This window comes from Staurois parvus, unplaced genomic scaffold (genome assembly GCF_062004578.1).
Source record: "Staurois parvus isolate SC_StPar_1 unplaced genomic scaffold, SC_StPar_1.0 ptg000708l, whole genome shotgun sequence".
Taxonomy (NCBI): Eukaryota; Metazoa; Chordata; class Amphibia; order Anura; family Ranidae; genus Staurois; species Staurois parvus.
This window is the reverse complement of record NW_028318504.1, coordinates 811486-837240: the sequence shown is the minus strand read 5'-3', so window position 1 is coordinate 837240 and position 25755 is coordinate 811486. Positions and strand designations below refer to the sequence as shown.

Below are 25755 nucleotides of genomic sequence, written 5' to 3'. Positions count from 1 at the left end.
CTGCCCTTTGTAAATATATAAAATCACACACAACACTTAGAACAAGACTTAAGACCAGTAGCACATGAACACACATTAACCAGATCTATCTACGTTACGTCAATGGCAAGTACATTGGTATACAAGAAAAAAAAAAAAAAAAATCTGTAAAAAGTCTAATCAATACCTATACAGCTAAAAAGGAGACATGGCAAACAAACACAGCCTTATGTCGCGGAGAGGCACACAGCTGTTCGACCTGATATTCTTTTATTGAATGTTTTTGTAGTATTTGTCATAGAAGGCACTTACAATACAGAGAAAAAGAATTCAAAAAAAGGCACCAAGTGTGCATACAGTAACCAACAAAAAACATGAAAAGGACTGCGGAGCACCTTCCCCCGTTAACAATACAGTACATGATTCTGCTACAGACCTCTCGTGATGTAAAACGGTTAGGATTTTTCTTACAAAGATAAAAATTCTTCTACTATCTAGATTAAAAAAAAAAAGAAGGAAATGACAAAGATAAAAACACACACTGGCAGGAGTCACAAGTGACGTGGTTCTTTAATCACTGGAGCTCGCTCAGTTTTTGCATGGCAGGAGATCTTGGTACATTTCGGCAAGGTGGGCCGCCTCCCTCTGGCCAGAGAGCAAAGCACCGTGGGTGGTGGAGTAATACTTTCGATGGGTGGCCTCTCCAGAAAACATCACCTGCATGGGCTGGAGAAAAGTTTAGGCGTCATCATATCAGTACCGGTATTAGAATATAAAATAGAATTATTATAATAAAAAACTAAATAAAAACTTAAATAAAAATATAATATAAAAAACTAGATAAGTACCGTATTTTTCGCTCCATAAGACGCACTTTTTTCCCCCCAAAAAAGGGGGGAAAATGTCAGTGCGTCTTATGGAGCGAATATAAAGCGGCCGGTCCGGTATTTCTGCCACCATGTCAGAATACCGGGCCGGCCGCTCAGCTGTTCTCTCCTGCAGGGCCTTACCTGTTCCTCGCTCCAGCACTGCACAGTCTTCCCGCGCTGGCTTCTGCGACAGCCGGGTGCCCACTGCGCATGCGCTGTGCTTTGTGAATGATCCGGTGTCTTCTGGGACACATGACAGGTCCCAGAAGGCGCCGGGCCATTCACAAAGCGCAGCGCTTCTCGCGCATGCGCAGTGGGCACCCGGCTGTCACAGAAGCCGGCCCGGGAAGATGAGGGAAGGACAACTCCGCGGAAGTGGGAGCGGGTACCTGTCAAATTCAGGTACCCGCTCCCCCTCCCTCCCCAAAGGTCAGCAGTCTCTGGTCATCCCCTGCACTGTGTCCGCAGTCTCTGGTCATCCCCTGCACTGTGTCCGCAGTCTCTGGTCATCCCCTGCACTGTGTCCGCAGTCTCTGGTCATCCCCTGCACTGTGTCCGCAGTCTCTGGTCATCCCCTGCACTGTGTCCGCAGTCTCTGGTCATCCCCTGCACTGTGTCCGCAGTCTCTGGTCATCCCCTGCACTGTGTCCGCAGTCTCTGGTCATCCCCTGCACTGTGTCCGCAGTCTCTGGTCATCCCCTGCACTGTGTCCGCAGTCTCTGGTCATCCCCTGCACTGTGTCCGCAGTCTCTGGTCATCCCCTGCACTGTGTCCGCAGTCCCTGGTCATCCCCTGCACTGTGTCCGCAGTCTCTGGTCATCTCCTGCACTGTGTCCGCAGTCTCTGGTCACCTCCTGCACTGTGTCCGCAGTCTCTGGTCACCTCCTGCACTGTGTCCGCAGTCTCTGGTCATCTCCTGCACTGTGTCCGCAGTCTCTGGTCACCTCCTGCACTGTGTCCGCAGTCTCTGGTCACCTCCTGCACTGTGTCCGCAGTCTCTGGTCACCTCCTGCACTGTGTCCGCAGTCTCTGGTCACCTCCTGCACTGTGTCCGCAGTCTCTGGTCATCTCCTGCACTGTGTCCGCAGTCTCTGGTCATCCCCTGTACTGTGTCAGCACTCCATTGGTTCAGAATATTTTTTTTTCTTGTTTTTCGCCTCTAAAACCTAGGTGCGTCTTATGGTCAGGTGAGTCTTATGGAGCGAAAAATACGGAATATATTTTTTCTGTAGTTTTGGAGGAGTTTGACGTTTTTGGAGAGCTGGGATTAGAACCCCTGTCAGGTTATACTGTGGTCTGTATACATGGTGGAGAAAGGCACCCTAGTTGTCCTGGTGATTACCGTCAGCGAGATAGAGTGGTGGGACAGCAAAAGTATTACAGTTGGCACCAGAACAGGAGGCGAGGGGAAATATTCCAATGGGGACACCTGTTTAAAGGTAGGATTTCCCCTCACTTTGGAGAATAACTCTTACTTCCTGTTGTGGCAATAGGACAGAAAGTGAAAGGAAACCTGCCAGGGACAGAAAAAAATAAAAAATACCGACAGATGTTTTAACGATTTCCTACTGTATCCGAAACAAAAAATAGGTTTTGGCTAGGGATAAACCAGTCCCAACTAGACTTGTGCATGAACAGAAGTATTCAGTTTTGAACAGTTTCTTCTGTCTCCTCTTTTTTGACCACTAGATGGCTCAGTTCAGTGTGTGGCCTTCTTGGGCTATACATTGATTTAACGGTTTGATTTGCCATCTTGAGACGCTAGATTCCCTGTTCATCTCCAAGCGAGACTCGGATATTTAGGGGTTTTTGCCTCACTTCTGGCTTCCCTGTGACCATTCTTGATAAATGCTGCATGGTGACTAAATATGGCTACCTTGCACCAGAAGACCATTTATGATGAAACGCGTAGGGTAAGCCAAGTTTGTGATGTCATCATGCATCTTGGGGAGTAAAGAAGTGGATCATTTGATCCCCAGGACTGCCTTTATTTTATATACGAACTACATGTCCATACTTGTGAATATTTTGGCTTTTTAATAAAAACTTATCCATATGGTTTCACACCATGTGGCACTCTTGGTTTTCTTTTTGGAACATTTTTTCTTTTGGAACATTTTGGAGAATTGGAGGGTGATCTATAGAGATCTATATGTGACGAGTACTACACCTTACCATGGAGGATCTCCTGTATACAAATATTAGGACTATTAAATAGAGAGGGTCAATTTGCTCAGGTAAGCATGTTCTAATGAGCATGCAGTGGATGAACACTGTGGTGTGATGTCTATAAATGTGAAGAACTGCCCTTCCTTCCTGAGAGAGATAGAGAGATATATATCTCAAATAATTTGTTCTCACGCTTCACTGAATGGCGGACTTTTATATATTTAATTTTTTTGTATACAGTGGACTGGATTCTAGTATTTTCTTCATTATATTGTGTTTTCATGAGCACAGCACTTTTAAGAGTTTAACTTTTAGAATTTTAAAGGTCATTTAATATAATGACCCTTAAGCCTTGTTCACACATGCATGAATACAGCATACATCCATGTATGGGCCATAGTGCCCAGGTGTTCCACGTATCCCCTGTGCAAGCACGCTCATGACACAGCTGCACGTGCAGTTTTCCTGACCGTCTGAATACACATGGGGTTTCCCATGCATGCGTTCCCCATCTGTGCACACACGTGGCAAATGTATTGTGCATGTACATAGGCACCGAAAGGCTCAGCCAGGACCCGAAGGCCAGGCAAAGTCCTTTGACGCATGTGTGCTGGAAAGTATAATACAATTAACCACTTCAGTACTGTGCACTTTCACCCCCTTCCTGCCCAGGCCAAATTTTCATCTTTCAGCGCTCTGACACTTTGGGTACAGTGTTGCATGACCGCACAATTGTCATTCAAACTACATTTTTAGCATTTTGTTCACACTAGAGCTTTTTTTTTGGTGGTATTAAATCACCACTGCGGTTTTAATTTTTTGCTAAATTAACGAAAAGGCAAAAAACACATTTGTTTCTGTATGCAAATAACTGTTCTTCATAAATTTAGACCGATATGTATTCTGCTAAATTTCTTTGGCAAAAATAATTCAAAACAGTGTTTTAGTCTGTAGGAAAGTTGAGTTCAAACTATTTTATATATCTGAAAACTGATTAATCCTGAAGTACTGACAGACAGTCTAATTTCTTGAGGCCCAAAAATGTCAGGACAGTACAGATATCCCCAAAAAAAACCCTTTTTGCCAAGTAGACATGAGGTATTTAGTAAGAGGCATGGCAAACTTTTTTGAAGTTGTAATTTTTTGGAAAAAGAAATTAAACTTTTTTTTTTTTTTCACACTACACATTATGATTGCTTATAGCAAAAAAATTCTTTGCTATAAGCGAGCACTTGACTGAATGAAAAATCGATTCATTCAGGTTTTTTGTTGCGATTAGCCACAGCTAATCACATGACACCGATGGGCTGTGACTGGCCCAGTCTGTACATTTGATCACTGTGGCCAATCAGAGCTAGTGACAATTATATTACAATGAATGGGAAGAAAGGAAGCCATCCATTATCTACAATTGTCATGTGACCTGCTGTGACTGATTACAGCAGGTCACATGGTACTGGCAATGGGCCAGTACACAGATCTGTCAAGGGCTATGTCCCAGGTACACAGCCAGTGAGATCTTGGCACAGCCTGACCCCCCCGGGGCATGATCCAGGAAAGAAGTCATATGAACAGGTAAAAAAAAAAAAATAAATGCTATATTTTTTTTTTTTATTACATTTTTGCATAGAACTGCAATCAGTGCATTGCATGTACGATGTGCAGGCTCCAGAATGGTTTACATCTCAGCCCCATGTCTGTACAGAGGTATGGACCTTCTGCTATGGGGCTAGAAGAAGTAAACAATGGACTACAAGTGCAGTGCCAGTGGACTACAAGTCCCTCTGCTGCTGTGGAAGATAGGATTTGTAGTCTTACCATTCACATATCCCCATCAGTCCAGGGAGAAGCACCTCGTGATTCAGGTAAGGAGGATGAAAGCGGTTTGAAGATGATGGGTTGGGGAATGCAAGCATGTTTGTTACACCCATATGTAGGGTGTGTCATGAGAGGCCACCTTTGTGACAACGTCTTTATATGACATTGACCATGAACAGGTAGAGATGAAGAATTTGGCTCCGATGCTGCATTCCTGTTCCAGGTGTATAACATACAGGTGTACCTCGGTTTATGAACGCCTCAGTTAATGTAATTTTCGGTTTACAAATGAAAATCCATTGGAAATAATGCCTCGGTTTACGAATTTCTCGCAATACGAAGTGTATGTCGGTGCCGATTTTTAAATGCAATGGTTGCTTTTTTTTTTACTTCACTATAGCTCACAGAATTAACTGTCACTTTCCCCGGAGCTAAAAGGATACTTTGTTTTTTATCTCAGGAAACAAACTAAAAGGAAACATTTTTTCTTTTAAATTGGGGAAATAAACGAAAAAAGGAAACTTTTTAGCTGGGGGGGGGGGGGGGGGGGGAGTGACAGCAAGTTCTCTGAGCTATAGTGAAGGGAAAAAAAAAAAAAAAAAACCTGGTAATTAAATTTAAAAACCTGCACTGATTTATAGTGAGACTTTTATTTTTCCTTTTCTTTTTACTTTTTTCTGACCTCCGGAACGGATTAATTGGTTTTCAATGCATTCCTATGAGAAACCGCAATTCGGTTTACGAGTTTCTCACAATACGAAATGTCCCGGAGAACTCATTAAATTCATAAACCGAGGTACACCTGTATACTGAAGCCATGTACAGCCCAACATGTAGAATTTTCAGAAGAAGCCCCTGTATTTCTCTTAGCAGGTATATTTCAATCTCTCTTCCAGGAGATGCGGGGGGGGGGGGGGGGGGGGATGTTAATGTTCATGTAATGTGTTCAATATATGTCTATCTACTATGTATAATAGGGACACAGTAAGTGGTTGTGCCAGAGTGCTGTTTCAGCATTATACAGTACATTGACAGAATGAGAGAGATTTGTAAGGTAGGCAGCCCTTGCCTGGGTACTTACAGCAGTTTTGGAGCTCTCTGTATAAGGCAGTGGCTTGACCAACTTCTCCACATCTGCCCCGCTGGAGCCCACCTGCGTGTAGGAATAGGAGCCAAGGAAGTGCGGGTTACTGCCCCAGAAGGACCTCAGGATACGTCGAGGTTTTGGAATGTTTGGATTCCCTGTCAAAAAAAAAAAAAAAAATCAAAAAAGCAGATAATAAAATGTGTAACATGAACAATACAACCTGGCTGTAAAGTGCAATGGTTTTAGGTGAAAAAAAGAAGCGTAAAACAATTTCTGAAAGTAAATGTGTCATTTTGATTTCCAAGCATACTGCAGGCATCCTCATATGCCAAAAACAAAACATTCCAAGAAAAAAACAAAAAACAAAAAAAAAAAAACACAACACACACACAACACACCCCACAAAAATCATACACCTGTACCTTTTTAGTAAGCGGTCATATTTTACCACCACGTGTCAGTTATGTTGCTCAAACATTAAAGCCTATGTGAACCCTCACCTTGTAAAACAACCCATTCAGTTTAAAATAGAAACACATTTGTGTTATAACTGTGCCTGTGTAGGTTTCCTCCGGTTTCCTCCAACACTCCAAAGCCATGATAGTAAGTTAACTGGCTCCTGTCTAAATTGTCCCTAGTATGTGTATGTATGAATGAATGTGAGTTTGGGACCTTAGATTGTACACCCCTTGAGGGTTAGGGACTGATGTGAATATATATATATATATATATATATATATATATATATATATATATATATATATATATATATATATATATATATATATATATATATTTATTGTGTGTGTAAAGCGCTGTGTAAATGGACGGCGCTATATAAAGTACCTGAAATAAATAAAAAAAGCATTTATAACCTTTAAGTGATCAGATTGTCTCTGTTCTTAGCTGTATATGGATCTTAGAGAGCTGGAGAAGAAACAGCACAGTGGTCCTCCCAGTGAATGGATGTGCGGGGGGGGGGGCGGTGGTGAAGTCAGAACAAGTCTTTATATCTTGATGATCCAGAGAACAGTTATACATTGTTACAAAGGAGAGCTCAAGGAAATATAAAGGAGGGAAAGGACTAAGGCTTGCCAGGATGGCTCGGATTGTATCAGTTTCTTGCTGAAATCTGAGCTGTGGGTTGCTCAAAAAAATTGGATTTAAAATTGCCATAAAAATTCTCGACCGAACACTCACGGCATCCTATCAGGTGCGGCCACTGCTCAGGTTTCCAGGCAGCAGTAGGTGCTACCATTGCCTAAATACAACGCCTGTCAGGGGAGATTCCTCCATCCACGCTGTGATTGATTTTCACTTGTTCAGCACGTGGTAAAAATCGTGTATGAATAGTTTCAAAAGGCTCACTTACACTTGCCGTGTGGGACAGTAAAAACATACATTTAAAATCACGTTATTATGGCCTCCTTTTAAGCTACAAATGCAGCAGAGGGTGGTATCAAAATGTTTTGAGACTAGTTTTGTAACATGCCAACAGATGGCAGCACAAGGGACAGTCACAGGGAGCACCGACCTTCATAAGTCAGTGTGCTAAAAGAAAAGGAAAAAAAAAAAAAAAAGACAGTCCTGTGTACATCAGGAGCTGTGTAACTGGTGCCATTTTGACAACATGCATTACCACATCTGTTATTTCATCATGGACTAGTTAGAACAATGAGCAAGTGTGAAACTGGGTAAATCTGCCACAGAGGTGTTAGACATGATTCAACAAGTTTAAGGCGATGCTGCAATGTTTTGAGTGGCACGTGCACTTCAAGTGGGGAAGAACATTACTAAAAGACAACTAGAGATCAGGAAGACCTTTGACGAACTCAACTCTTGAAACCATTCGGCAACTTGTGCATGATGATATCTTGTCTCCAAATATCACCCAAACCGTCCTCTCTGCTCCTCGCATGACCTCCTGCTCTCTAGCTCCCTTGGCGCCTCCTCCCATGCTCATCTCCAGGACTTCTCCAGAGCCTCCCCCATCCTCTGGAACGCTCTACCCCAATCTATCAGACTATCGCCTACTCTGCCCACTTTTAGGCGATCTCTGAAAACCTCTTCAGGGAAGCCTATCCTGTCTTCTGCTAATAACTGAAGTCTATTCCTTCTACCAATCCATCCCCCACAGTTATTACTTTTTGTACCATTTCCCACAGTTATTACCTTTTGTACCACCAGCCCCTCCTTCTTAGATTGTAAGCTCCAAGGAGCAGGGCCCTCGAAACCCTCTTGTATTGAACTGTATGGTCTCCCTTTATATTGTAAAGCGCTGAGCAAACTGTTGGCGATATATAAATCCGGTATAATAATAATAAATAGAGAACAGTTCACAACATTGCTGCCATTGTAGGTGTGTTATACAGGAAAGGCCAGCCTCTCAACCAGGGTGCCTTCAGGCTTCTTCAGGGGTGCCTTGGCAAAATGCCCAAGAATTGTATACAAGCCAGCAGGTGGATCAATCCTGCCTTTTAGTACATGGCCACAGGTTTTCATTGTGCACTTTTATGATCTTCTAGCTGCCATCATCTTAACCAATCACATCAGTTGATGAGGACATGGGGTGCCTGCACATCATCCTTGTTTGGCCCTCCCCTGCCCCTCTCCGTCAGCACTGGGGTCACATTAGCAGAGTGAAGGAGAGAAAATGAGAGACACTGGAATACTAGTCGGTACCAGTGTACAAAGGTGTATTTACTTTGGAAGAATAAATCACCTCTAACGTTGGGTGTGCAGAGATTCAGGGTGAATAGCAGAAGGTGCAGGAATGCTGGGAGCAGGGGCGGACTGACAACTCATGGGGCCCCCAGGCAATAGGGGATCATGGGGCCCCTGTGTCCTTACCCAAACTCAAAAAAGCCCATGAAAAAAGGTACCAGGGGCATCTCAGGGGGCCCCCTACCAGGAGCGGACTGACCATTTGGAAACTCGGGCACTGCCCAAGGGCCCGGGGTCAGTAGGGAGCCCCATGAGATGCCCCTGGTACCTTTTTCATAGGCTTTTTGGAGTTTGGGCAAGGACACAGGGGCCCCATGATCCCCTATTGACCGGGGGCCCCATGAGTTGTCAGTCCGCCCCTGCCCCCTACTGACCCCGGGCCCTCGGGCAGTGCCAGAGTTTTCAAATGGTCAGTCCGCCCCTGGCTGGGAGCGCTGTATTGCGGTGCAAGGGGACTTTTTTGAAGGTGACCGTGTTATATTGTAAAGCGCTGAGCAAACTGTTGGTGCTATATAAATCCTGTATAATAATAATAATATACGTAGATAAAAGTACTTTTTTGTAAATGGGATGTGTATGGTGTGGTATCAAACGGTTTCAAGACTAGCTCCAAGGCTGCGATCCCCACCTGCATCTGGTGGGCAGTACCATTGCTGAACACGACCTATTCAATCCGAAATGGGCTGTGCGGCAACCGCCCCACAACCGCGGGTTGCAGTGCATTGGTGCGGCATTTACAGAGTTAAAAACAGGGAGGTGCGGAAGACATCACCTCCCAAAACGCAGTGATAGCTGCTACTGTAAACCTAGCCTGAGAAGCAAGTTTAATGTGTTAACACTTACTGCCTTTCCTAAGATACGGCTCCCCGAAAACTGGGACTGAAATGCAGTGGTACCGTTAGCTCTATGGGCATTCACTCCAGCATCTAAAAAGGAGGTCAGCAATTTCTGCCCACATATCACGCTCACTGCACATTTCCCTGAAGCTACATTTTGAAATATTATAATAAATCATTCAAAGAGCAAGGTCACAGACCTCGAACCAGGGCCAGGAAGGGGGTGGGGCTGTGATCTTTATATTATGGACCTCAAGTCATGCCAATGGTTACTGAAAAATTGAACGGATGACAGCTCACTGGAAATACTGGGGTTTATTTGCTAAAACTGGAGAGTGCAAAATCTGATGCAGGTCTGCATAGAAACCAATCAGCTTCCAGGTTTTATTGCAAAAGCTTCATTGAACAAGCTGAAGTTAGAAGCGGATTGGCTCCCATGGAGTGCTCCAGTTTTAGTAAATCTACCCCACGGTCTGCAAATTTCTAGCAATAGAAGAAACCTAAACAAGTCAAAGCAAAATCCATCAGGATCCTTGTTTTGAACATATGACAATTATTTGCAGTCTAATGAGATCTGAACAATGATCACATGGTTGAAAATAACCTGAAAAGGATAAAAAATAAATAAATGAGATATATATATATACACACACACACACACACACACACACACACACACACACACACACACACACACACACACACACACACACACACACACACCCTTTGTCCTTGACATATTTAAAAAAAAAAAAAAAAAAGTGACGTCTACAAACATGTTATACTTACCTGCTCTGTGTAGATATTAAATTCAATTTTCAACTTTCCATGTATTAAAGACAAGAAATATGAACAAAGCATATCCCTCGTCTCAGTTAAGAGCACGAAGTGTCATTTCTGTCTGGTACCTCATTCCTCTGCTATCAGCATGAATCACTTCTGAAAAGCTTTCCTGACACTAAAATAAAAAAATGACAGGGGAGGGACCTCCAGCAGATTGACAGCCTCAGTTCTGTTCCTGTGTGCTGGGGAAAGGGGAAGTTGGGGGTGTGTCTCCTACTGCCAATCAGCTCTCACAGCGCTCCTCACCAAGCTGTGCAGTGTGTAATTTCAGCTCTTCCCCCCCCCTTTGATGAACTGTTAGACAAGATTTAAAATTAGGCACTTTGAACGGACAGAGAAGAGAACACTACAGATAAACAGGTACAACGTACGCAGGACTTTGTTTCATCTCCGTATCACCTGAGGTCAGTCACTTCACTGGGTATATGTAAGGGTTTACAATGACTAACTGCTTCCCAACTGTGCTATAGCTGAAAGACAGCTACAGCGCGGTTGTCCAGTTCTGGGAAGGTGGACGTGACCCCTGCGCCCCCCCAGCAGTGTGCACTCAGCGCCGTCGGTGATCGATGTGTCCTATGGACACAGTTGATCACGTGAGAAGGTAAAAGGCCAATCACAGCGGCCTTTTACTAAGTGATCAGCTGTGTCCAGTGACACAGCAGATCACAAGGAAATTACAGTCACCGGTTATCAGCTGTCAGTGTGAGGAGAGTACTGCTGATAACCGGCAAATGTGACAGGGGAGATATGCAACAATAATCCGTGCCCTGATTATCAGTGCCACCCAGCAGTGTCACCAGTCAGTGCCCATCATTGCTGCATATCAGTGCATCATCAGTGCCTCGTTATCAATGCCGCCTCTTAAGTACTTACGCTGAATGAGAAAAATTATCTGTGCTAAATTTTATAATAAAAAGCACTTTTTTCAAAATTTTTACCTTTTTTACATTTACAGTACAAAAAAAAAAAATATAAAACCCCCAGTGGTGATTAAATACCACCAAAAGAAATCTATGTGCGAAAAAAATGATTAAAAAAATTTCATATGGGTGAAATTGTCAAAGTGTGACAGCGCTGAAAGCTGAAAATTGGCCTGGGCAGGAAGGGAGTAAAAATGCCCGATAGGCAAGGGGTTAAGCACAGCACATATGGAATATTCGTGCTGAGATATTAATTTTTTTTCTCTTTTTTTAAGGCAATGTTTCAGGCACTTGTCCTTCTGGTTTCCATACCTTCATCAGTGACCTGGAACAAGTCATGATTCTTGGCACTTCGCTGCCTGAAAGCTTGTTCCAGGTCAGTGACCCGGCAAGGGTCCTACAACTTGCCCCTCAAAAAAAAAAAAAAAAAAAAAAAAAAAAAAAAAAAAATATCCCACAAAAAACAGCAGCTCCCATTTTGCTATCCTGAAACGTTTATTACTAATGGACCTAGTCCTAGGACATTTTTTGGGGCACTAGTAAAAAGCACTAGTCCATTATGGTTCACCTTTAAAGCAGTAGTAAACTAAGACCCCCCTGGGTCTGCGAGCTCCAGTTAGCTGACTGGCCGAGCCACGATGACGTCACTCCGTGCGAGTCTCGGTGGCGGACCGGCACAAGTATGCAGTTCCATCAGAGTGCATGCACCGGTGACGTCACCGCCTGCTGCTCGGCAGACCATCTCCTAAACTGTGCACGTTTAGAAGATATTCATTTTACTGACAGGTAAGCTTTACTGTAGGTAGAAAAAAAAAAAAATTTGAGTTTATTACCACTTTAAAAGCAGAGTTCTGGGCACAAAAACATTCACATATTCCTTGAGAGCCACAAAAGATATAAAATTCAATGTATGCACCAAATGTCTTTGCAAACCCAGTTATTACCTTGTAAAAAGTAGAAGCAACATTGTGCTGTATATGACCTGCAAAGCTGTAGGAAAGCCCAGCAGGCTCCACCCACCAGCAAAAGCACAGGAGGGGTGGAGACCAGACCAGTCACTCTGCACAAGCAGTAGTGACCGGTCTTTATTACAGGAAGCTCCTACACAGATCTGGAATACACAAAGCAATCCAAGAAAGAATACATAGAACTCGTATTTGTTTATCCCAGAGTTCAGCTTTAAGTTTATGTTGTCATACAATTAGCTATGTGTGGCACTTTAAAAGCATCCAGCTCAATAAAATAGAAACCCTCATTAATAATGTCAGTTATCCTAATCACTACTATCCTGACCTTCATGTGGACAAGCGGAAACTTAAACTGTACTTGTAAACATTTCTAGAAGACAGATTGTATTACACGGCACAGGCAGCTCGCTGGAGAACAGAGGGCACCAAGGACTTGGCAGATCACATATGTGACATAACAGACTATGCCACCGAAGCCCCCGTTTATTTTTTCTCTAAGAATATAGGTACCTTTTGTAAGCCAAACATGTCTGTTCCTGCGGCCGCATTGCTACAGAAAATTAAATGTCTCCATACAGAGTGAGGCCTATCAATATAGTGATGGGTCATTAGTAGAAGCATAGGCTGACTCCTGAAACCAACAGAAGTGTTCAAATTTGCATACAAACTCCCTGGGGAACAAGACCAGACATGGAGGAATGGGCGGGCATCTGAAAGTGCCAGTTTTTAATTTTTAGGTGTGAATAACCGTTGCGTGAATACTATGACAGACTGCGTTATATATGTCCTTTAAAGAATACGTAAGCCCAACATTTCATTTTCCTGATATGTGCCTGCTGTACCATGTACTAACACACACACACACACACACTTCTTTGTTTCACTTCCTTTGTGTGCCTGCCAGTCCTCCCACTCTCTATTAAAAACTGGCCACACTAGGCTTGAGAGTACAGCATGGTTAGTTTGCTGGCTGTGCTGGGAGCATAGTCTGCTCTCCTGCAATGATCAGACTTCTGATGACACCCCACCCCTGCACAGATATCACTGGGAAGATCAGTGTCCTGCTGTTTCTCCTCCCAAGCTCTGAGCTCCTTATTCAGCTAAGAACAGAGGTTATGTGATCACTTATACAAATGTTATAAGAAAAAAAAAGGGAGGGAGGGTATGTATATCTATACACAAATGTTTTACCTTTCATTTTTGTAAAATAAAAAAAAAGTAAAAAAAATTGTGTCCACAGCAGGTAATCAGAGTAGATCAGCCATAGGCATTGATGTGTGACTCAATTGAAAATGTAAATCTCAGCAGTTAATAATGAAGTCCCAAAAGTCTTCTCCTGCAGTCCAGCCATCTTCTTGATCAATTGAAGCCCAGTGACAACCCATTATGAGCCAAGGACCCTGGGTTTCACAGGAGAAGGCTTCAGAGATTGATGCTATTTCACTACAAGGCACCATTTTCTGCAGTATTCAGGACTTTCCCACTGCTCAAGAAGAGAAGAGGTCCCTGAGCATCACATGGCTGGACCAAAGACCTTAGGAAAAATGGTGTATATAACAAAATTTGGTTTAAAAAATATTTGTGGGGGGGGTTTTAAAGTGGTGGTGGAAAATTACAAAGGTGGAATTGGCTTAAATCCAATCATGAATTTACACAATTCAACTACTTTGGTGTGGGAGAGGTGTCCGTGCTTTGAATTACATAGCTGAAAGGTCAAATCACTGAAACAGATATTAGGCGGTATTATATGTGGGTGACAGGTGATGTGCAAGGCATCTACCCATGTTAAAAGATAGTCAATGAAAACTTTTACAGATATAAAAATTAAACATGATCCACATTAGGAAGCGTGGAACAAGAGGAGCAGATCCACATTAGGAAGCGTGGAACAAGAGGAGCAGATCCACATTAGGAAGCGTGGAACAAGAGGAGCAGATCCACATTAGGAAGCGTGGAACAAGAGGAGCAGATCCACATTAGGAAGCGTGGAACAAGAGGAGCAGATCCACATTAGGAAGCGTGGAACAAGAGGAGCAGATCCACATTAGGAAGCGTGGAACAAGAGGAGCAGATCCACATTAGGAAGCGTGGAACAAGAGGAGCAGATCCACATTAGGAAGCGTGGAACAAGAGGAGCAGATCCACATTAGGAAGCGTGGAACAAGAGGAGCAGATCCACATTAGGAAGAGTGGAACAAGAGGAGCAGATCCACATTATGAAGCGTGGAACAAGAGGAGCAGATCCACATTAGGAAGCGTGGAACAAGAGGAGCAGAACCACAGAAGATACCCCAATTGTGACAGGACAGCCTCAAACTTGGTTGAGAAGAAGAGTATGGAATTATGAAGGGAGATCTATCCACTGCAGAGTTCAATATGAAAATTGAACCGGCTACTCCGCTAACCAAAACAAAAATCTATACCTGATGTTTTTGACAAGACTTTTTTTTTGGTTTAATACCTTTGTTTTAACATGGAGTACTGACCTGTAAATTTTCTCAACAGTTCAGTGCAGGTTTCGGCAACAGTCTCGTCGTCACACTTCTCCATGATCAATGCCTCCTCCCCACAGATCCAACCGCTAAGCACATAACCGTATCGCTCTGGAGGGTACAACACATCGAAGCTGCAGATCTTCTTATACCACAAGTCCTCTGGATATGTCAGGCTCTCACTTTCTGCCTCATCCTCCCAGACGAACTGGATGCTGTTACACTCTGGGCTCCAGAATGGCTCTTCGAATTCTAGGAAGATCTTATCGGTGGTGCTGATCCCTAGCTTCTCGATGGCCAAGATTTTGTCTTCTGGAAGGCGTGGGTGAAACAGTGTCTCGTGGAATTTCTTCAAGACTCCCAGTGAAATCGTAACTATCACATGATCGGCAGGGATGAACTCGTAGTCTTCGCATTCAACAAAGACGGGATAGCCCTTGTCCTCCATCTGGTCGTTGTTGTGGTCAGCCACCCCCTCAATGCGCTTGCAGATGGAACGATTCCAGTGGATGCTTTTGACAGGTTTGCGCAGTTGGATGACAGACTGTGGGATGGAGGACGACAAGAGTTCCACAATCTTAATGAAGCCACAGGGAATGACGTGATGGGCACCAGGAATTTCTGTCCACTCCCCAAACTCGCTGAGTGACACTTCATCCATACTGTGTGAACTGCTCTCGCAACTTTCCACCTGGGAATAAAAATGTGAGATTCATAACCAAGAATGTTCAAACAACAACAACAACAACATGTGGAGAGGAATATACAGACATAACTAGAAACATTCAAGCATCATACTGGCCATTTCCTTCAAATGTAACACTTCATGTCTACTCAGGGTGCTGCAACAAAAGCCCATTAAGTGCAAGTGATGTAGTCAAGCATTACTTAAGAAATGGGCCATGTGGAGATTGACAGGTGTAATTAAATGTTTAATTGTCCACAGGCTGAAAACTGAGATAGTTGACTAAACTCAAACTAACACTTGCTTTCTACTCCAGGCACCAACAAGTGTCTACACATCATTGTAGAGCCTTTGTAGAGTGGCCCTGGACCCCACCAAATTGGTAGTACTCCAATGAAAATAGCATCCTGGTCACTGTGTGAAGCCAACTCGCTCCTTTACTATTGGTTAGTGAGGCCACTGGCAATCGTGACGGGCCAATGGTAAAAGGAGAGCAGGTCAGAAATGGCAACCTCCAGCTCAATATTGTTCACTCCTGATAAGCCAGCACCTGCTAGTGGCTCCCAATTCCACTCCATTCACATAAATTCCCAATTATTTGGCATTAGCTCTTCTTCGCTCATGCTTGAAATATGATTTGAGCAAAAAAAAAAAGTCAAATCTAGGTTTTTTGGTACACCTGCTCTTTCCTGCTTGTCACAGCAGGACTGAACAAGGTTACATTTCCATTCTGGATGCAGAGTGGTGGGTTTAAATCAGCCACTAGTTTTGTATAGCTCTCAAGGAAATGGGTCAATGAAATATTTCCTGTTAACACAACCAGACCCAGGATTAATAGACAGACCCTTTCTCCGCATAGACACAGCAGAAGCTTGGGGGTCCCCTGTCGCCAGCAAAACTGGCCCCGCTGACCCACCTAACATACTACCACTGAAACCCCTATGAGTTTTGAGATGGGATGGACTAATGCCACAGCATTAACTTCTCTGCTCTGGCTCCCACCTCCGCTGATTGCCCCATTCCCTTAGGGTTACAAATGAAAGAAGTTGTATTTACCTCATTTTCTACTTTTAAACCTGGTTCATTGTCCAATGTTTCTACCAGGTTTTGAGACCCCTTCTAGATTCCACTAGTGGATCCAGAAAAAGTTTTACAGATGCCTATACTCTTCTCAATTCCAATGGGATTAAACCTTTCGAATAGTTCTGGGAAAAAGTTTGAGCAGCCATTGCAAGGAATCTTCCATTATATACAGTTTAGACATTATCACACAAGTGTTGCACTGGCCTGCACTTTCCAAAAAACGGGACAGCAGAAAAAGAAAGTGATCCATTGAGTCGCATCTCATTACTATATCCTGGAGGAGGATTTGAAGGAATTTTGGTCCTCTACATCCACCAGCTCCAGAAATATAGTGGTTTTGAACAATTCCTATGAGGTCCTTATGCACTGGTACATGACCCATGCTTGCATTTCTAAACTTTTCTCCAGAGGCTCCCCCCGGATTCTGGAACTATGGACAGGAGAAAACAATGGCGCATATATGGTGAATCTGCCCGAGGGTATGGAGGCTGTGGATTAAGGTGTTCGTGCAAATAAACATGATTCTTCATTTTAAATTTATTAAAAAAGGACCCAGCTGGAGGCCCTGTTAAACCTATTCAGGTGGTACTTGAGAAACAGGCTAAACTTATTGACTTTATTTTTACGGCTACTAAACCAACCATCTGCCACTATTGGAAAACTCCTTTGCAAAATTTCCAGGGAGTTAAAACCCGTCTGAATGGCACAATGGTAATGAGAAATTAATATTTGAAGACAAAAACATGAGATTCCTGAAAATCTGGGCCCCATGGATATATTAATGGCAACCTGACCACAGGGCAATGCACCTTTGATGCTTTCCCCTATGCTGGGGCATGAGATAGGTCTGCCTAGGTTCGCAGAGGCATTTTGAGACTTTCCCTCCCCCCCCCCCCCACCCCCCCACCTTTTTCCCATTCTTCTTCTGTCCTTCTGGCTTTTCCTTTCTGGACTATGTGCAACTTACTCCCCCATCCTCTTTTTTTACCCCCTTGCTCTGTGTGTATATATGAAAACACACCTTCACACCATTGTTTCTGATCTTTATGCATTCTCTCATTACTTTACAAGGTCCTGTAAACATGACACCTTACTGTTTGAGCATAAACCTTGAGGCCTTCCATGTAAGGGGCCCCATTTTTGGGTCTTGAGTGCTCCACCCTGTAATCACTCTACATTTAACATTTGTCATAATGTGTGTTCACCCTTGTGTTGTTAGGTTACATGATGTACTGTTTGTACAACCTCAATAAAAACATTTATTGAGCCAGAAATATTCCCTGTGAAGTTCCCAACCCAGAGGTGGGCTTTAAGCTAAAGGTAGAAAAAAATATATATAATGGCGCCTATGGAAAGAGGAAAAATTATATATAAATCACTTATTAGGATATACCAGCTGCAAAAATCCACCATAAAGTGTAACAATTATTACAAAAATTATTTTGCGCTAGTAAATATAAGAATATATCCGTGAAACAAAAAAAAATATATATACATGAATAATAATTAAATGAGGAAAAGTTCAAATAAATAGTCCACACTTAAGAATATATGTAACACAAAAAATGTGCACAAAATTATCTAAATGTGACAACCACCACCAAAAAACTAAATAAACTCACCAGAGCTATAAAACAAAAACATGTATTGCTCTGGGAGCGATAATATAATGGTAAGTCATTCGTAGATAAAATCTTCAAGAAATGATATTCTGCAGAACCCCGATCCACATAGACCAATTTCAGATGGAGCAAAATACTTTCAAATTATCATCAAGGAAATCCACTTCTCCAAAAAAGCCACCCTTAATCGTATCCAAGGAAGAAGATGCCAGACACTCGGAAGAAACAAAAGAACTTCATGGTGCAGTATTATTAAAAACCAACTTCCTTTATTAGGTACTCATTGCACTTAACTCAGGAGGTGTCCCAGCCGACACCAGCGTCAACAGCATACAGCAATCACAGAAAATGGACTCAGCTACTCAGCACATGCGCAGTAGCCTGTAGACAAACGTAATGACGTCACATCAATCAAGCTCCGCCCTACGCGTTTCGTCATAGACGTCCTCACGGAGCGGATGGATGTGAGACGTCGCAACTTCAATATGCACTGCACAGGGAACGATCAGCTGGCATCAATGGGGAATCAAGCGGACAACTCTAATAATAGGGGAACTCTAATAATACAACAAAAACGTACAAAAAATACACAAAAAAATATAAAATAAAGTTAACAGGCAAGTATATAAAATTAAAAATTTGTGAGAAAACAATTTAAATCTATATCAACATTTAACCCATAAGGCTGCAAAGAATTTAACTCATAAGTCCAAAAGTCTCTTTTTTGGAAATTTCATTAACAATTTGGAAATTGTTTTCTCACAAATTTTTAATTTTATATACTTGCCTGTTAACAGTGATATTTTTGTGACTTCATTTTAATTTTATATTTTTTGTACATTTTTGTTGTATTATTAGAGTTCCCCTTTATTTTTGTTTTAATATATAACTGGCCCTTTAAATTTTTCTTATGAGTATTTGAGATGGTTTTGGAGGGTAATTGGCCCTTTAATTGTATATTTATTTTATTTGGTTATTTAATTATAATTTTCCCTTAATATATTCTCTTTTTTACCTTTTATGATGTTTAAATAGATTATATATACTGTGTACCATCTGCGGATATCTGTCATCCATGGGGCGGCTTGTCCGCTTGATTCCCCATTGATGCCAGCTGATCGTTCCCTGTGCAGTGCATATTGAAGTTGCGACGTCTCACATCCATCCGCTCCGTGAGGACGTCGATGACGAAATGCGTAGGGAGGAGCTTGATTGATGTGACGTCATTACGTTTGTCTACGAGCTACTGCGCATGTGCTGAGTAGCTGAGTCCATTTTCTGTGATTGCTGTATGCTGTTGACGCTGGTGTCGGCTGGGACACCTCCTGAGTTAAGTGCAATGAGTACCTAATAAAGGAAGTTGGTTTTTAATAATACTGCACCATGAAGTTCTTTTGTTTCTTCCGAGTGTCTGGCATCTTCTTCCTTGGATACGATTAAGGGTGGCTTTTTTGGAGAAGTGGATTTCCTTAATGATAATTTGAAAGTATTTTGCTCCATCTGAAATTGGTCTATGTGGATCGGGGTTCTGCAGAATATCATTTCTTGAAGATTTATCTACGAATGACTTACCATTATATTATCGCTCCCAGAGCAATACATGTTTTTGTTTTATAGCTCTGGTGAGTTTATTTAGTTTTTTGGTGGTGGTTGTCACATTTAGATAATTTTGTGCACATTTTTTGTGTTACATATATTCTTAAGTGTGGACTATTTATTTGAACTTTTCCTCATTTAATTATTATTCATGTATATATATTTTTTTTGTTTCACGGATATATTCTTATATTTACTAGTGCAAAATAATTTTTGTAATATTTAAGCTGAAGGTGCAGTCATCTTTTGAATAAGTTGCTGATGCTCTTGCATAACATTGTGGGATGAGATTTAGATCAGCACCGAAGTGAAAATCCAAGGGAAACCATGTAGAATGAAGGGTGGAGGAGTTTCATACTTTTACACACTTGAATGCGTAAGAAATAAACACAGAACAGTACATTACAAGAAAATACAAGTCTGCATGTTTTTTTTTTTTTTTTTTTTTTTTAAGTTTTCCTCATTTAGAACTACACAATGTAGACGGTGAATTAACCCAGTAGACGTAACTTAGAAATAAGGACTTGAGAGAAAAAAAAAAAAAAAGTCAAAAAAGGCCATGAACAAACCTGACAGTGCACAGAACACAGATATTTGTGAAATTAGACATACTGTGTTGAGCTAAGCATATAGTAATGGATCAGCAAGCCAAAAGGCATCATGAAATATTCAAACGTGCGTTGCTGGAGCAGTGAAACCCCCCCCCAAAAAAAATACACAGAAAAAAAAAGAAAAACTCCACACAAACAATGTGCATCCAGTAGAGTAATTATATACACTTACACTCCGCTAAACTGCTTTATCATAAGCTGAAATGAAGAAAATTAAATAACAAATATCGCTTAGCCAGAAGTACAGAGTACACAAAATGAATGGGCTCAGGCTAAAAAAAAAAAAAAAAAAAAAAAAAAAAAAGAAAGGCACAACAAGGCAAAAAGGAAAATATTCTTATTAGGTCAGTGCAAAAGAATGAATAAAAATGTTCTGTTTTTTTTACCCCCCCTATGTACTTATGTTCTCTACATTTAAAAGTAGATGTGAACCCTAGCTAACTGACATGGAGTTTGCTCTATGTATAGTCAATGGCCACATGCAATTTTTAGGGCGGGTTCCTGAATAACATTGGGTCTTAATGTCCTAGCGACAATGATCACTAAAACAAGACATCCTACATTGGGACATAGCCAGCAATAAAAAGGGTGAGCATTTCTTTTGAGTTTGTCAGTTGTTTGTTTCAAGGCGTTTCAGGGGTCCATCCAGGATGAAAATATGGAAATTAAGTCTTTAACTTTTGCAGTGAGGAAGTCTTTCACAGCACCAACCAATTTTTTGGTTAATTGGAACTGAACAGAGGTATGAAAATAAATTAATAAAATGTCCTGACTGAGGTGAGGCAAAAACTACCATAAGCATGAAGGAAATCCTGGTCCTCATCACTACCTTCTTCGAATGCAACAAAATTGCAGGATAAGGCCACCAGTTTAGACAATCACCTGGATTCATGCTACCAGCTGAGGAAATCAGCCTGCCAATTGTTTATGTCTGGAATGTACATGGCCAACAAGGCAGAACATGAAGAATTCAAGAGGCAGCTTGTACTGTTCAGAATAAATTGCAAAGGACAGACTGGATGTTAATGCTCTTTGAAGTCAATGTACTACCGAAGGCAGAACGTGAAGTTCTGTTTAGGACACAATACAATCAACCACTCTTGCCATAGCATAACTTCAGCCTCTCTGTTAAGTGAGGAATTCCACCTCTGAGGTGTTGTCTGACTGAATCTGGATCGGATAAACCTCCAATAGGATGGTCCAATGCTCCGAAGACACCCAAAAGCATCCTAAGTTCCAGGATGTTGCCTGAAAGAAGAGACTCCAAAAGATCAAACCTCCTGCACTGACAGGGTGCTCAGGACTCCCCAACCAGACAAGCTGGAATCCGTCAAAGGAATCCTCCAAAAAAAAAAAAAAAAAAAAAAAAAAAAAAAAAGACAGGAAGGAAGGACTTCCTACTCAACAGCTGGTTTCTTGAATGACCAAGCTTGTTGGTGACAAACAAACAATCAATCTGTGCAGAGACCAGATCGACCAGTCCCACAATGACAGAATGTTACGTTAAAGGGGTCTGGAGTAAAACTGGGCAAATAGAATTTCCTCAAAAAGACTATCAGGTCAAGAACTCTCATGGTTAATAAACATCCACCCACTCTGGAATTGGGGGGGGGGGGGTTTGTGTACCTCAATGCCAAGGAAGGCATGTCTGAGGCTTTGACAGAGAGCGCTGCTGGACTAAGAGCCACAATTGGGTGGTAGGAGGGTCTCAAACTGGAGGCTGAACGAGTGGGGAGATTAAATGAATAGTGCCCAGCAATAAGGGAGAAGACTCCAGTCTGTTCCTTCGGCTTTTTTCACTGTGAAAGCCATCAGTAAATCTTTGAGAATGCCATCTAGAGTTGGTTTGAAAAAGAGGTTGTCCCCTGAAGGCCATGCAGACATCTGCAGTCCAGCACTTTAGCTAAAGTGCCCAATGTATATGTACTGACACGAGAGAAGTGAGAAATAAAAAGTCACAGCCAGGACTGGGTAAAAAGACAGGACCAACTAGAGAGATCAAAGCTCTAGAAAGGGCTTCCACCAGCTTATTGCTTGGGACCTTGAAGACAGGTGCATTCTCTACCAAAATCATAAGGCCTCTAGAGACAGCTTGTACTGTTCAGAATAAATTGCAAAAAAAATTGGATGTTAAATGCACTTTGTATTCAATGTGCTACCCAAGACTTGAGATCCCAGTGGAAGCTGGAAATCACTGTTGTAGGCACCGCTGTTACAGTGAACTCCACTATCTTTCAGGTCCTGTGCTGGGCAGCTGTCCTGCTGTATTGTGAACATGGGGGTTGACTGTCCGGCAACTGAACCATTCGGAGAACACTTTGCATTTTCGCAATAAATGCAAAGCATTCAATTGTCATCACCCGTGTCATCTACTGGCCACGAAGGTCCACTGATGTGGACCACCTTGTACCTTTTCTTGTTGGTTTTCTGTATTCTAACAGTTAGAGTTTTTGTTCCATGTCTTTGTAAGTGCCAATAAACAGACTGAACAAGAATGCAAAGCATTCTCTGACTGGATGAGGTGGAAAGGTAGGGCCAGGACATCAAAATCTCTACCTAGTCCAGTCAAAGAAGAAAAAAAAAAAGTACCCCTTCAAATTGAAAGAAATATTGGATGGATTAAAAAAACTAACCAATGGTTCATAGATGCCAATTTAGCATAGTCTGTTTTATTTCACCTTCGTTACTAGCTGCAATACAACATTTAAAAGCCTAGGTCCACTATACCAGTACAGCTATACTCTAGGTACACAATATCGATCATGGGGAAAAAAAAAACGGAAAAAAAAACAAAAAAAAAACCACCACCACACACGCTTACTTTTAAATATTGCTGTATCATGGCCAGCTTGAGCCTCTTTGTGGTCTCCGAGTCATCAGGATCGTCCTTGATGCGTTTCCGCACCACGTCCCGGGTAAAGACACCCACGCTGTTTTGACTTTCTGCGTTAACTGGTTTTCCATACTGAAAAAACTCCTGAGTCAGGTTATAGACCTAAAGAAGAGAGAAAAAAAAAAAAAAGTTATTTGTTGATCATCAGAGACAGAAGAAGCTGCCTGCACAGGACAGATTGTGGGAGGAAATCTGAGAATCTGGAGGAAACCCAAAATTAACCCAGGAAGAGCACACTGTACAGACATCATACAGATAAAGCTCTGATGGGAATCCAATCTAAACACCAAACCACACCGCCAACAGTTCAACCCATGCGAGGACCTGACGTGTACCTACTGGTATGTTGTGCTGCTGTACTTACTGTTATAGCCTTCAAAGCAGACAGAAGACTGGCAATATCTAGTTTTGGAGAAGAAATGCTTTGGGGGACAGCTCCGATTTGACATTTGCTACTCAATATCTATAATCTGAGGAAGGGTCTGATCATACCGGGAGCAGCCTGCATGGAGGATCTCGTGCTAGATCAGTTGGATATACTCTACTGCGTGTTTTGGCCGATCCTTTGAGCGGTCAAACCTTCTGGTCAGAGGCCAATTTTTTTGGGGGGCGAAAGTTGATAGTCTTTCTGGATCAGGCTTTTTTCTTCATGCACCAGCTTCTGCCTCCATATGGACTTTGCTGCCACTTACGTGCGTTTATTATTGAGTTTTTTTGCTATACCATTAAGATGCATGTACAGATCATGCTGCAATTAATTTGTTAATACATTGACTATTGGTTATATTATTCCGTATTTATAGTACCAGTATACTTTGAGTAACTATACAAGGGGCCCACATACCCTTCACCTCAGTCTGTACCTTACTGTAGCCCATAAAGTCCCTACTTAAAGGGTATGCAGATAATACAGCCAATTTAGACAGAAGACCAGTGGTGTTAGTGAGTGGCAACATCATCCCCCCAGTCATGTGACCGTGCTCAGGCCTAGTGATTGGCTGCTAGGTATTCAAAAAGTGTAGTATTTTCTTTGTGACTCTAGCTTGCTTTTCCATATTTTTATATCAGTGACCACGTAACATGTGCAGCATCAGGGAGGGTGGACCTTAAAGCAAAATTAAACTGTCCAATTTTTTTTTTTTTTTTTTTTTTTTTTTAAAGGGGCCCCTAGGAGGTTTATGCCATAAGGTGGTAATATGCACTGCATATCAGCACATAATGGCAGCTTTACCGGTCAAATAATGCCCTCCAGCGCTGCAATGTCAACATTTCAGCTGGTCCCTGGTGCTTCCATCTTCCCCCAGTCTCCAATCTCAGCTTGCTTTTTTTTGGCAGCTTGAATGACTGGGTCATTATGGCATCACTCCCATGCATGTGCACGGGAGTCACTTCATCATGGCACAGAGCGGTGCCCTAAAATGTACTAAGTGGCTCAGTGTACATTACTACCAACAGAAAAGAAGCATTTGAGACAGAAGAGACCACTGGGGTCTCTGGTGTTATAAAAACCACGCCTATCAGCTGTTTTTCACAATTTTAAGTTTGATTCCACTTTAAAAATGGCCATACATATGCATCCATAGGGGCCAGGATTTCTGTGCTTAGAGCACACTCACAGCACACTGACAGCTCCTGGTCTCGGTTTCGCAGGATGAGCTCATGATCACGGTCACAGTCAAGTGATTGGAAAGTCTGTCCCACCTCCCAGTTCAAGGCTACCAGGAGGGGGCTGGAAGGGGGTTAGCAATTAGAGACAGTATTGATTTGCAGGTTACAATTACTCTCATTTATTGAAGAGGACCTTCACTTTTTTTTTGCTTATATATCCATCTAAGGTTCCCTCCCCCCATCCAACCCAGATTTTGCACATGCTTCGGATGCCAAAAGAGTCCCATGGCACAGCTGTGCATGTGCAGCTTTCCCATGCATGCGTGAAGATGGTGTGGGGATAAAGTCACAAAACCCAATGGTTCTTTGCGCATGCGCAAAAAAACCTGTGTCTGGATGGTTTGGCTGGGCAGAGCTATTTGGCACATCTGTGCAGGTGCCAGATCAATAAAGGTGCCAAGGGAAGGGAGGGGTTGTAGTATAGGGGACTATAGTTCCTCTAACCATTGTTGAGATAATACAATTAGCCAAAAACAGACCAAATATTTTTTTCCCAATGAGTTGACTGACAAACTTGCATTGGGAGAAGAAGCAATAAAGCACAACCAATGTATTGCAAAGCAGGAAACAGACTGTGCATGTAATAAGCAAAATAGCTTCCACCATGTACATACATTTTAAAACATATTAAAAAGGAGTTAACTTACGAAAAAGGGAAAGAAAAAAAAAAAAAAAAAAAGAAGGGAAAGAAAAAAAAGGAAAGGAAAAGGAAAGAAAGGAAAGAAAAGAAATAAAAAAAACACACAAGGCTCTGATAAGATGATGAATGGGTAAATCTATATGGAAATAGCTGTGGCTGGGAATAGAGCGGCAGGGATTTGTGAAATCTTAGGCTGGTGAGAGCGAGCTGTCTCCGCTTCCACCTCACTACCCTCAGGGCTGATCTGTTAGG

At 42.2% G+C, this 25755-nt stretch overlaps 1 protein-coding gene across 1 annotated transcript in view; it reads right to left on the bottom strand.

Moving 5' to 3' along the window:
• Positions 1 to 232: 232 nt before the first annotated feature.
• Positions 233 to 25755, bottom strand: part of SMOX (spermine oxidase) — a 61098-nt gene continuing 35575 nt past the window's right edge. Inside the window, exons 4-7 of the mRNA XM_089653355.1 lie at positions 23124 to 23297; positions 14700 to 15396; positions 5917 to 6077; positions 233 to 705 (exon numbers count right to left, since the gene is read on the bottom strand). Coding sequence (XP_089509481.1) covers positions 568 to 705; positions 5917 to 6077; positions 14700 to 15396; positions 23124 to 23297 — 1170 coding nt within the window. The 3' untranslated portion in view covers positions 233 to 567. The remainder of the gene's footprint in view (positions 706 to 5916; positions 6078 to 14699; positions 15397 to 23123; positions 23298 to 25755) is intronic.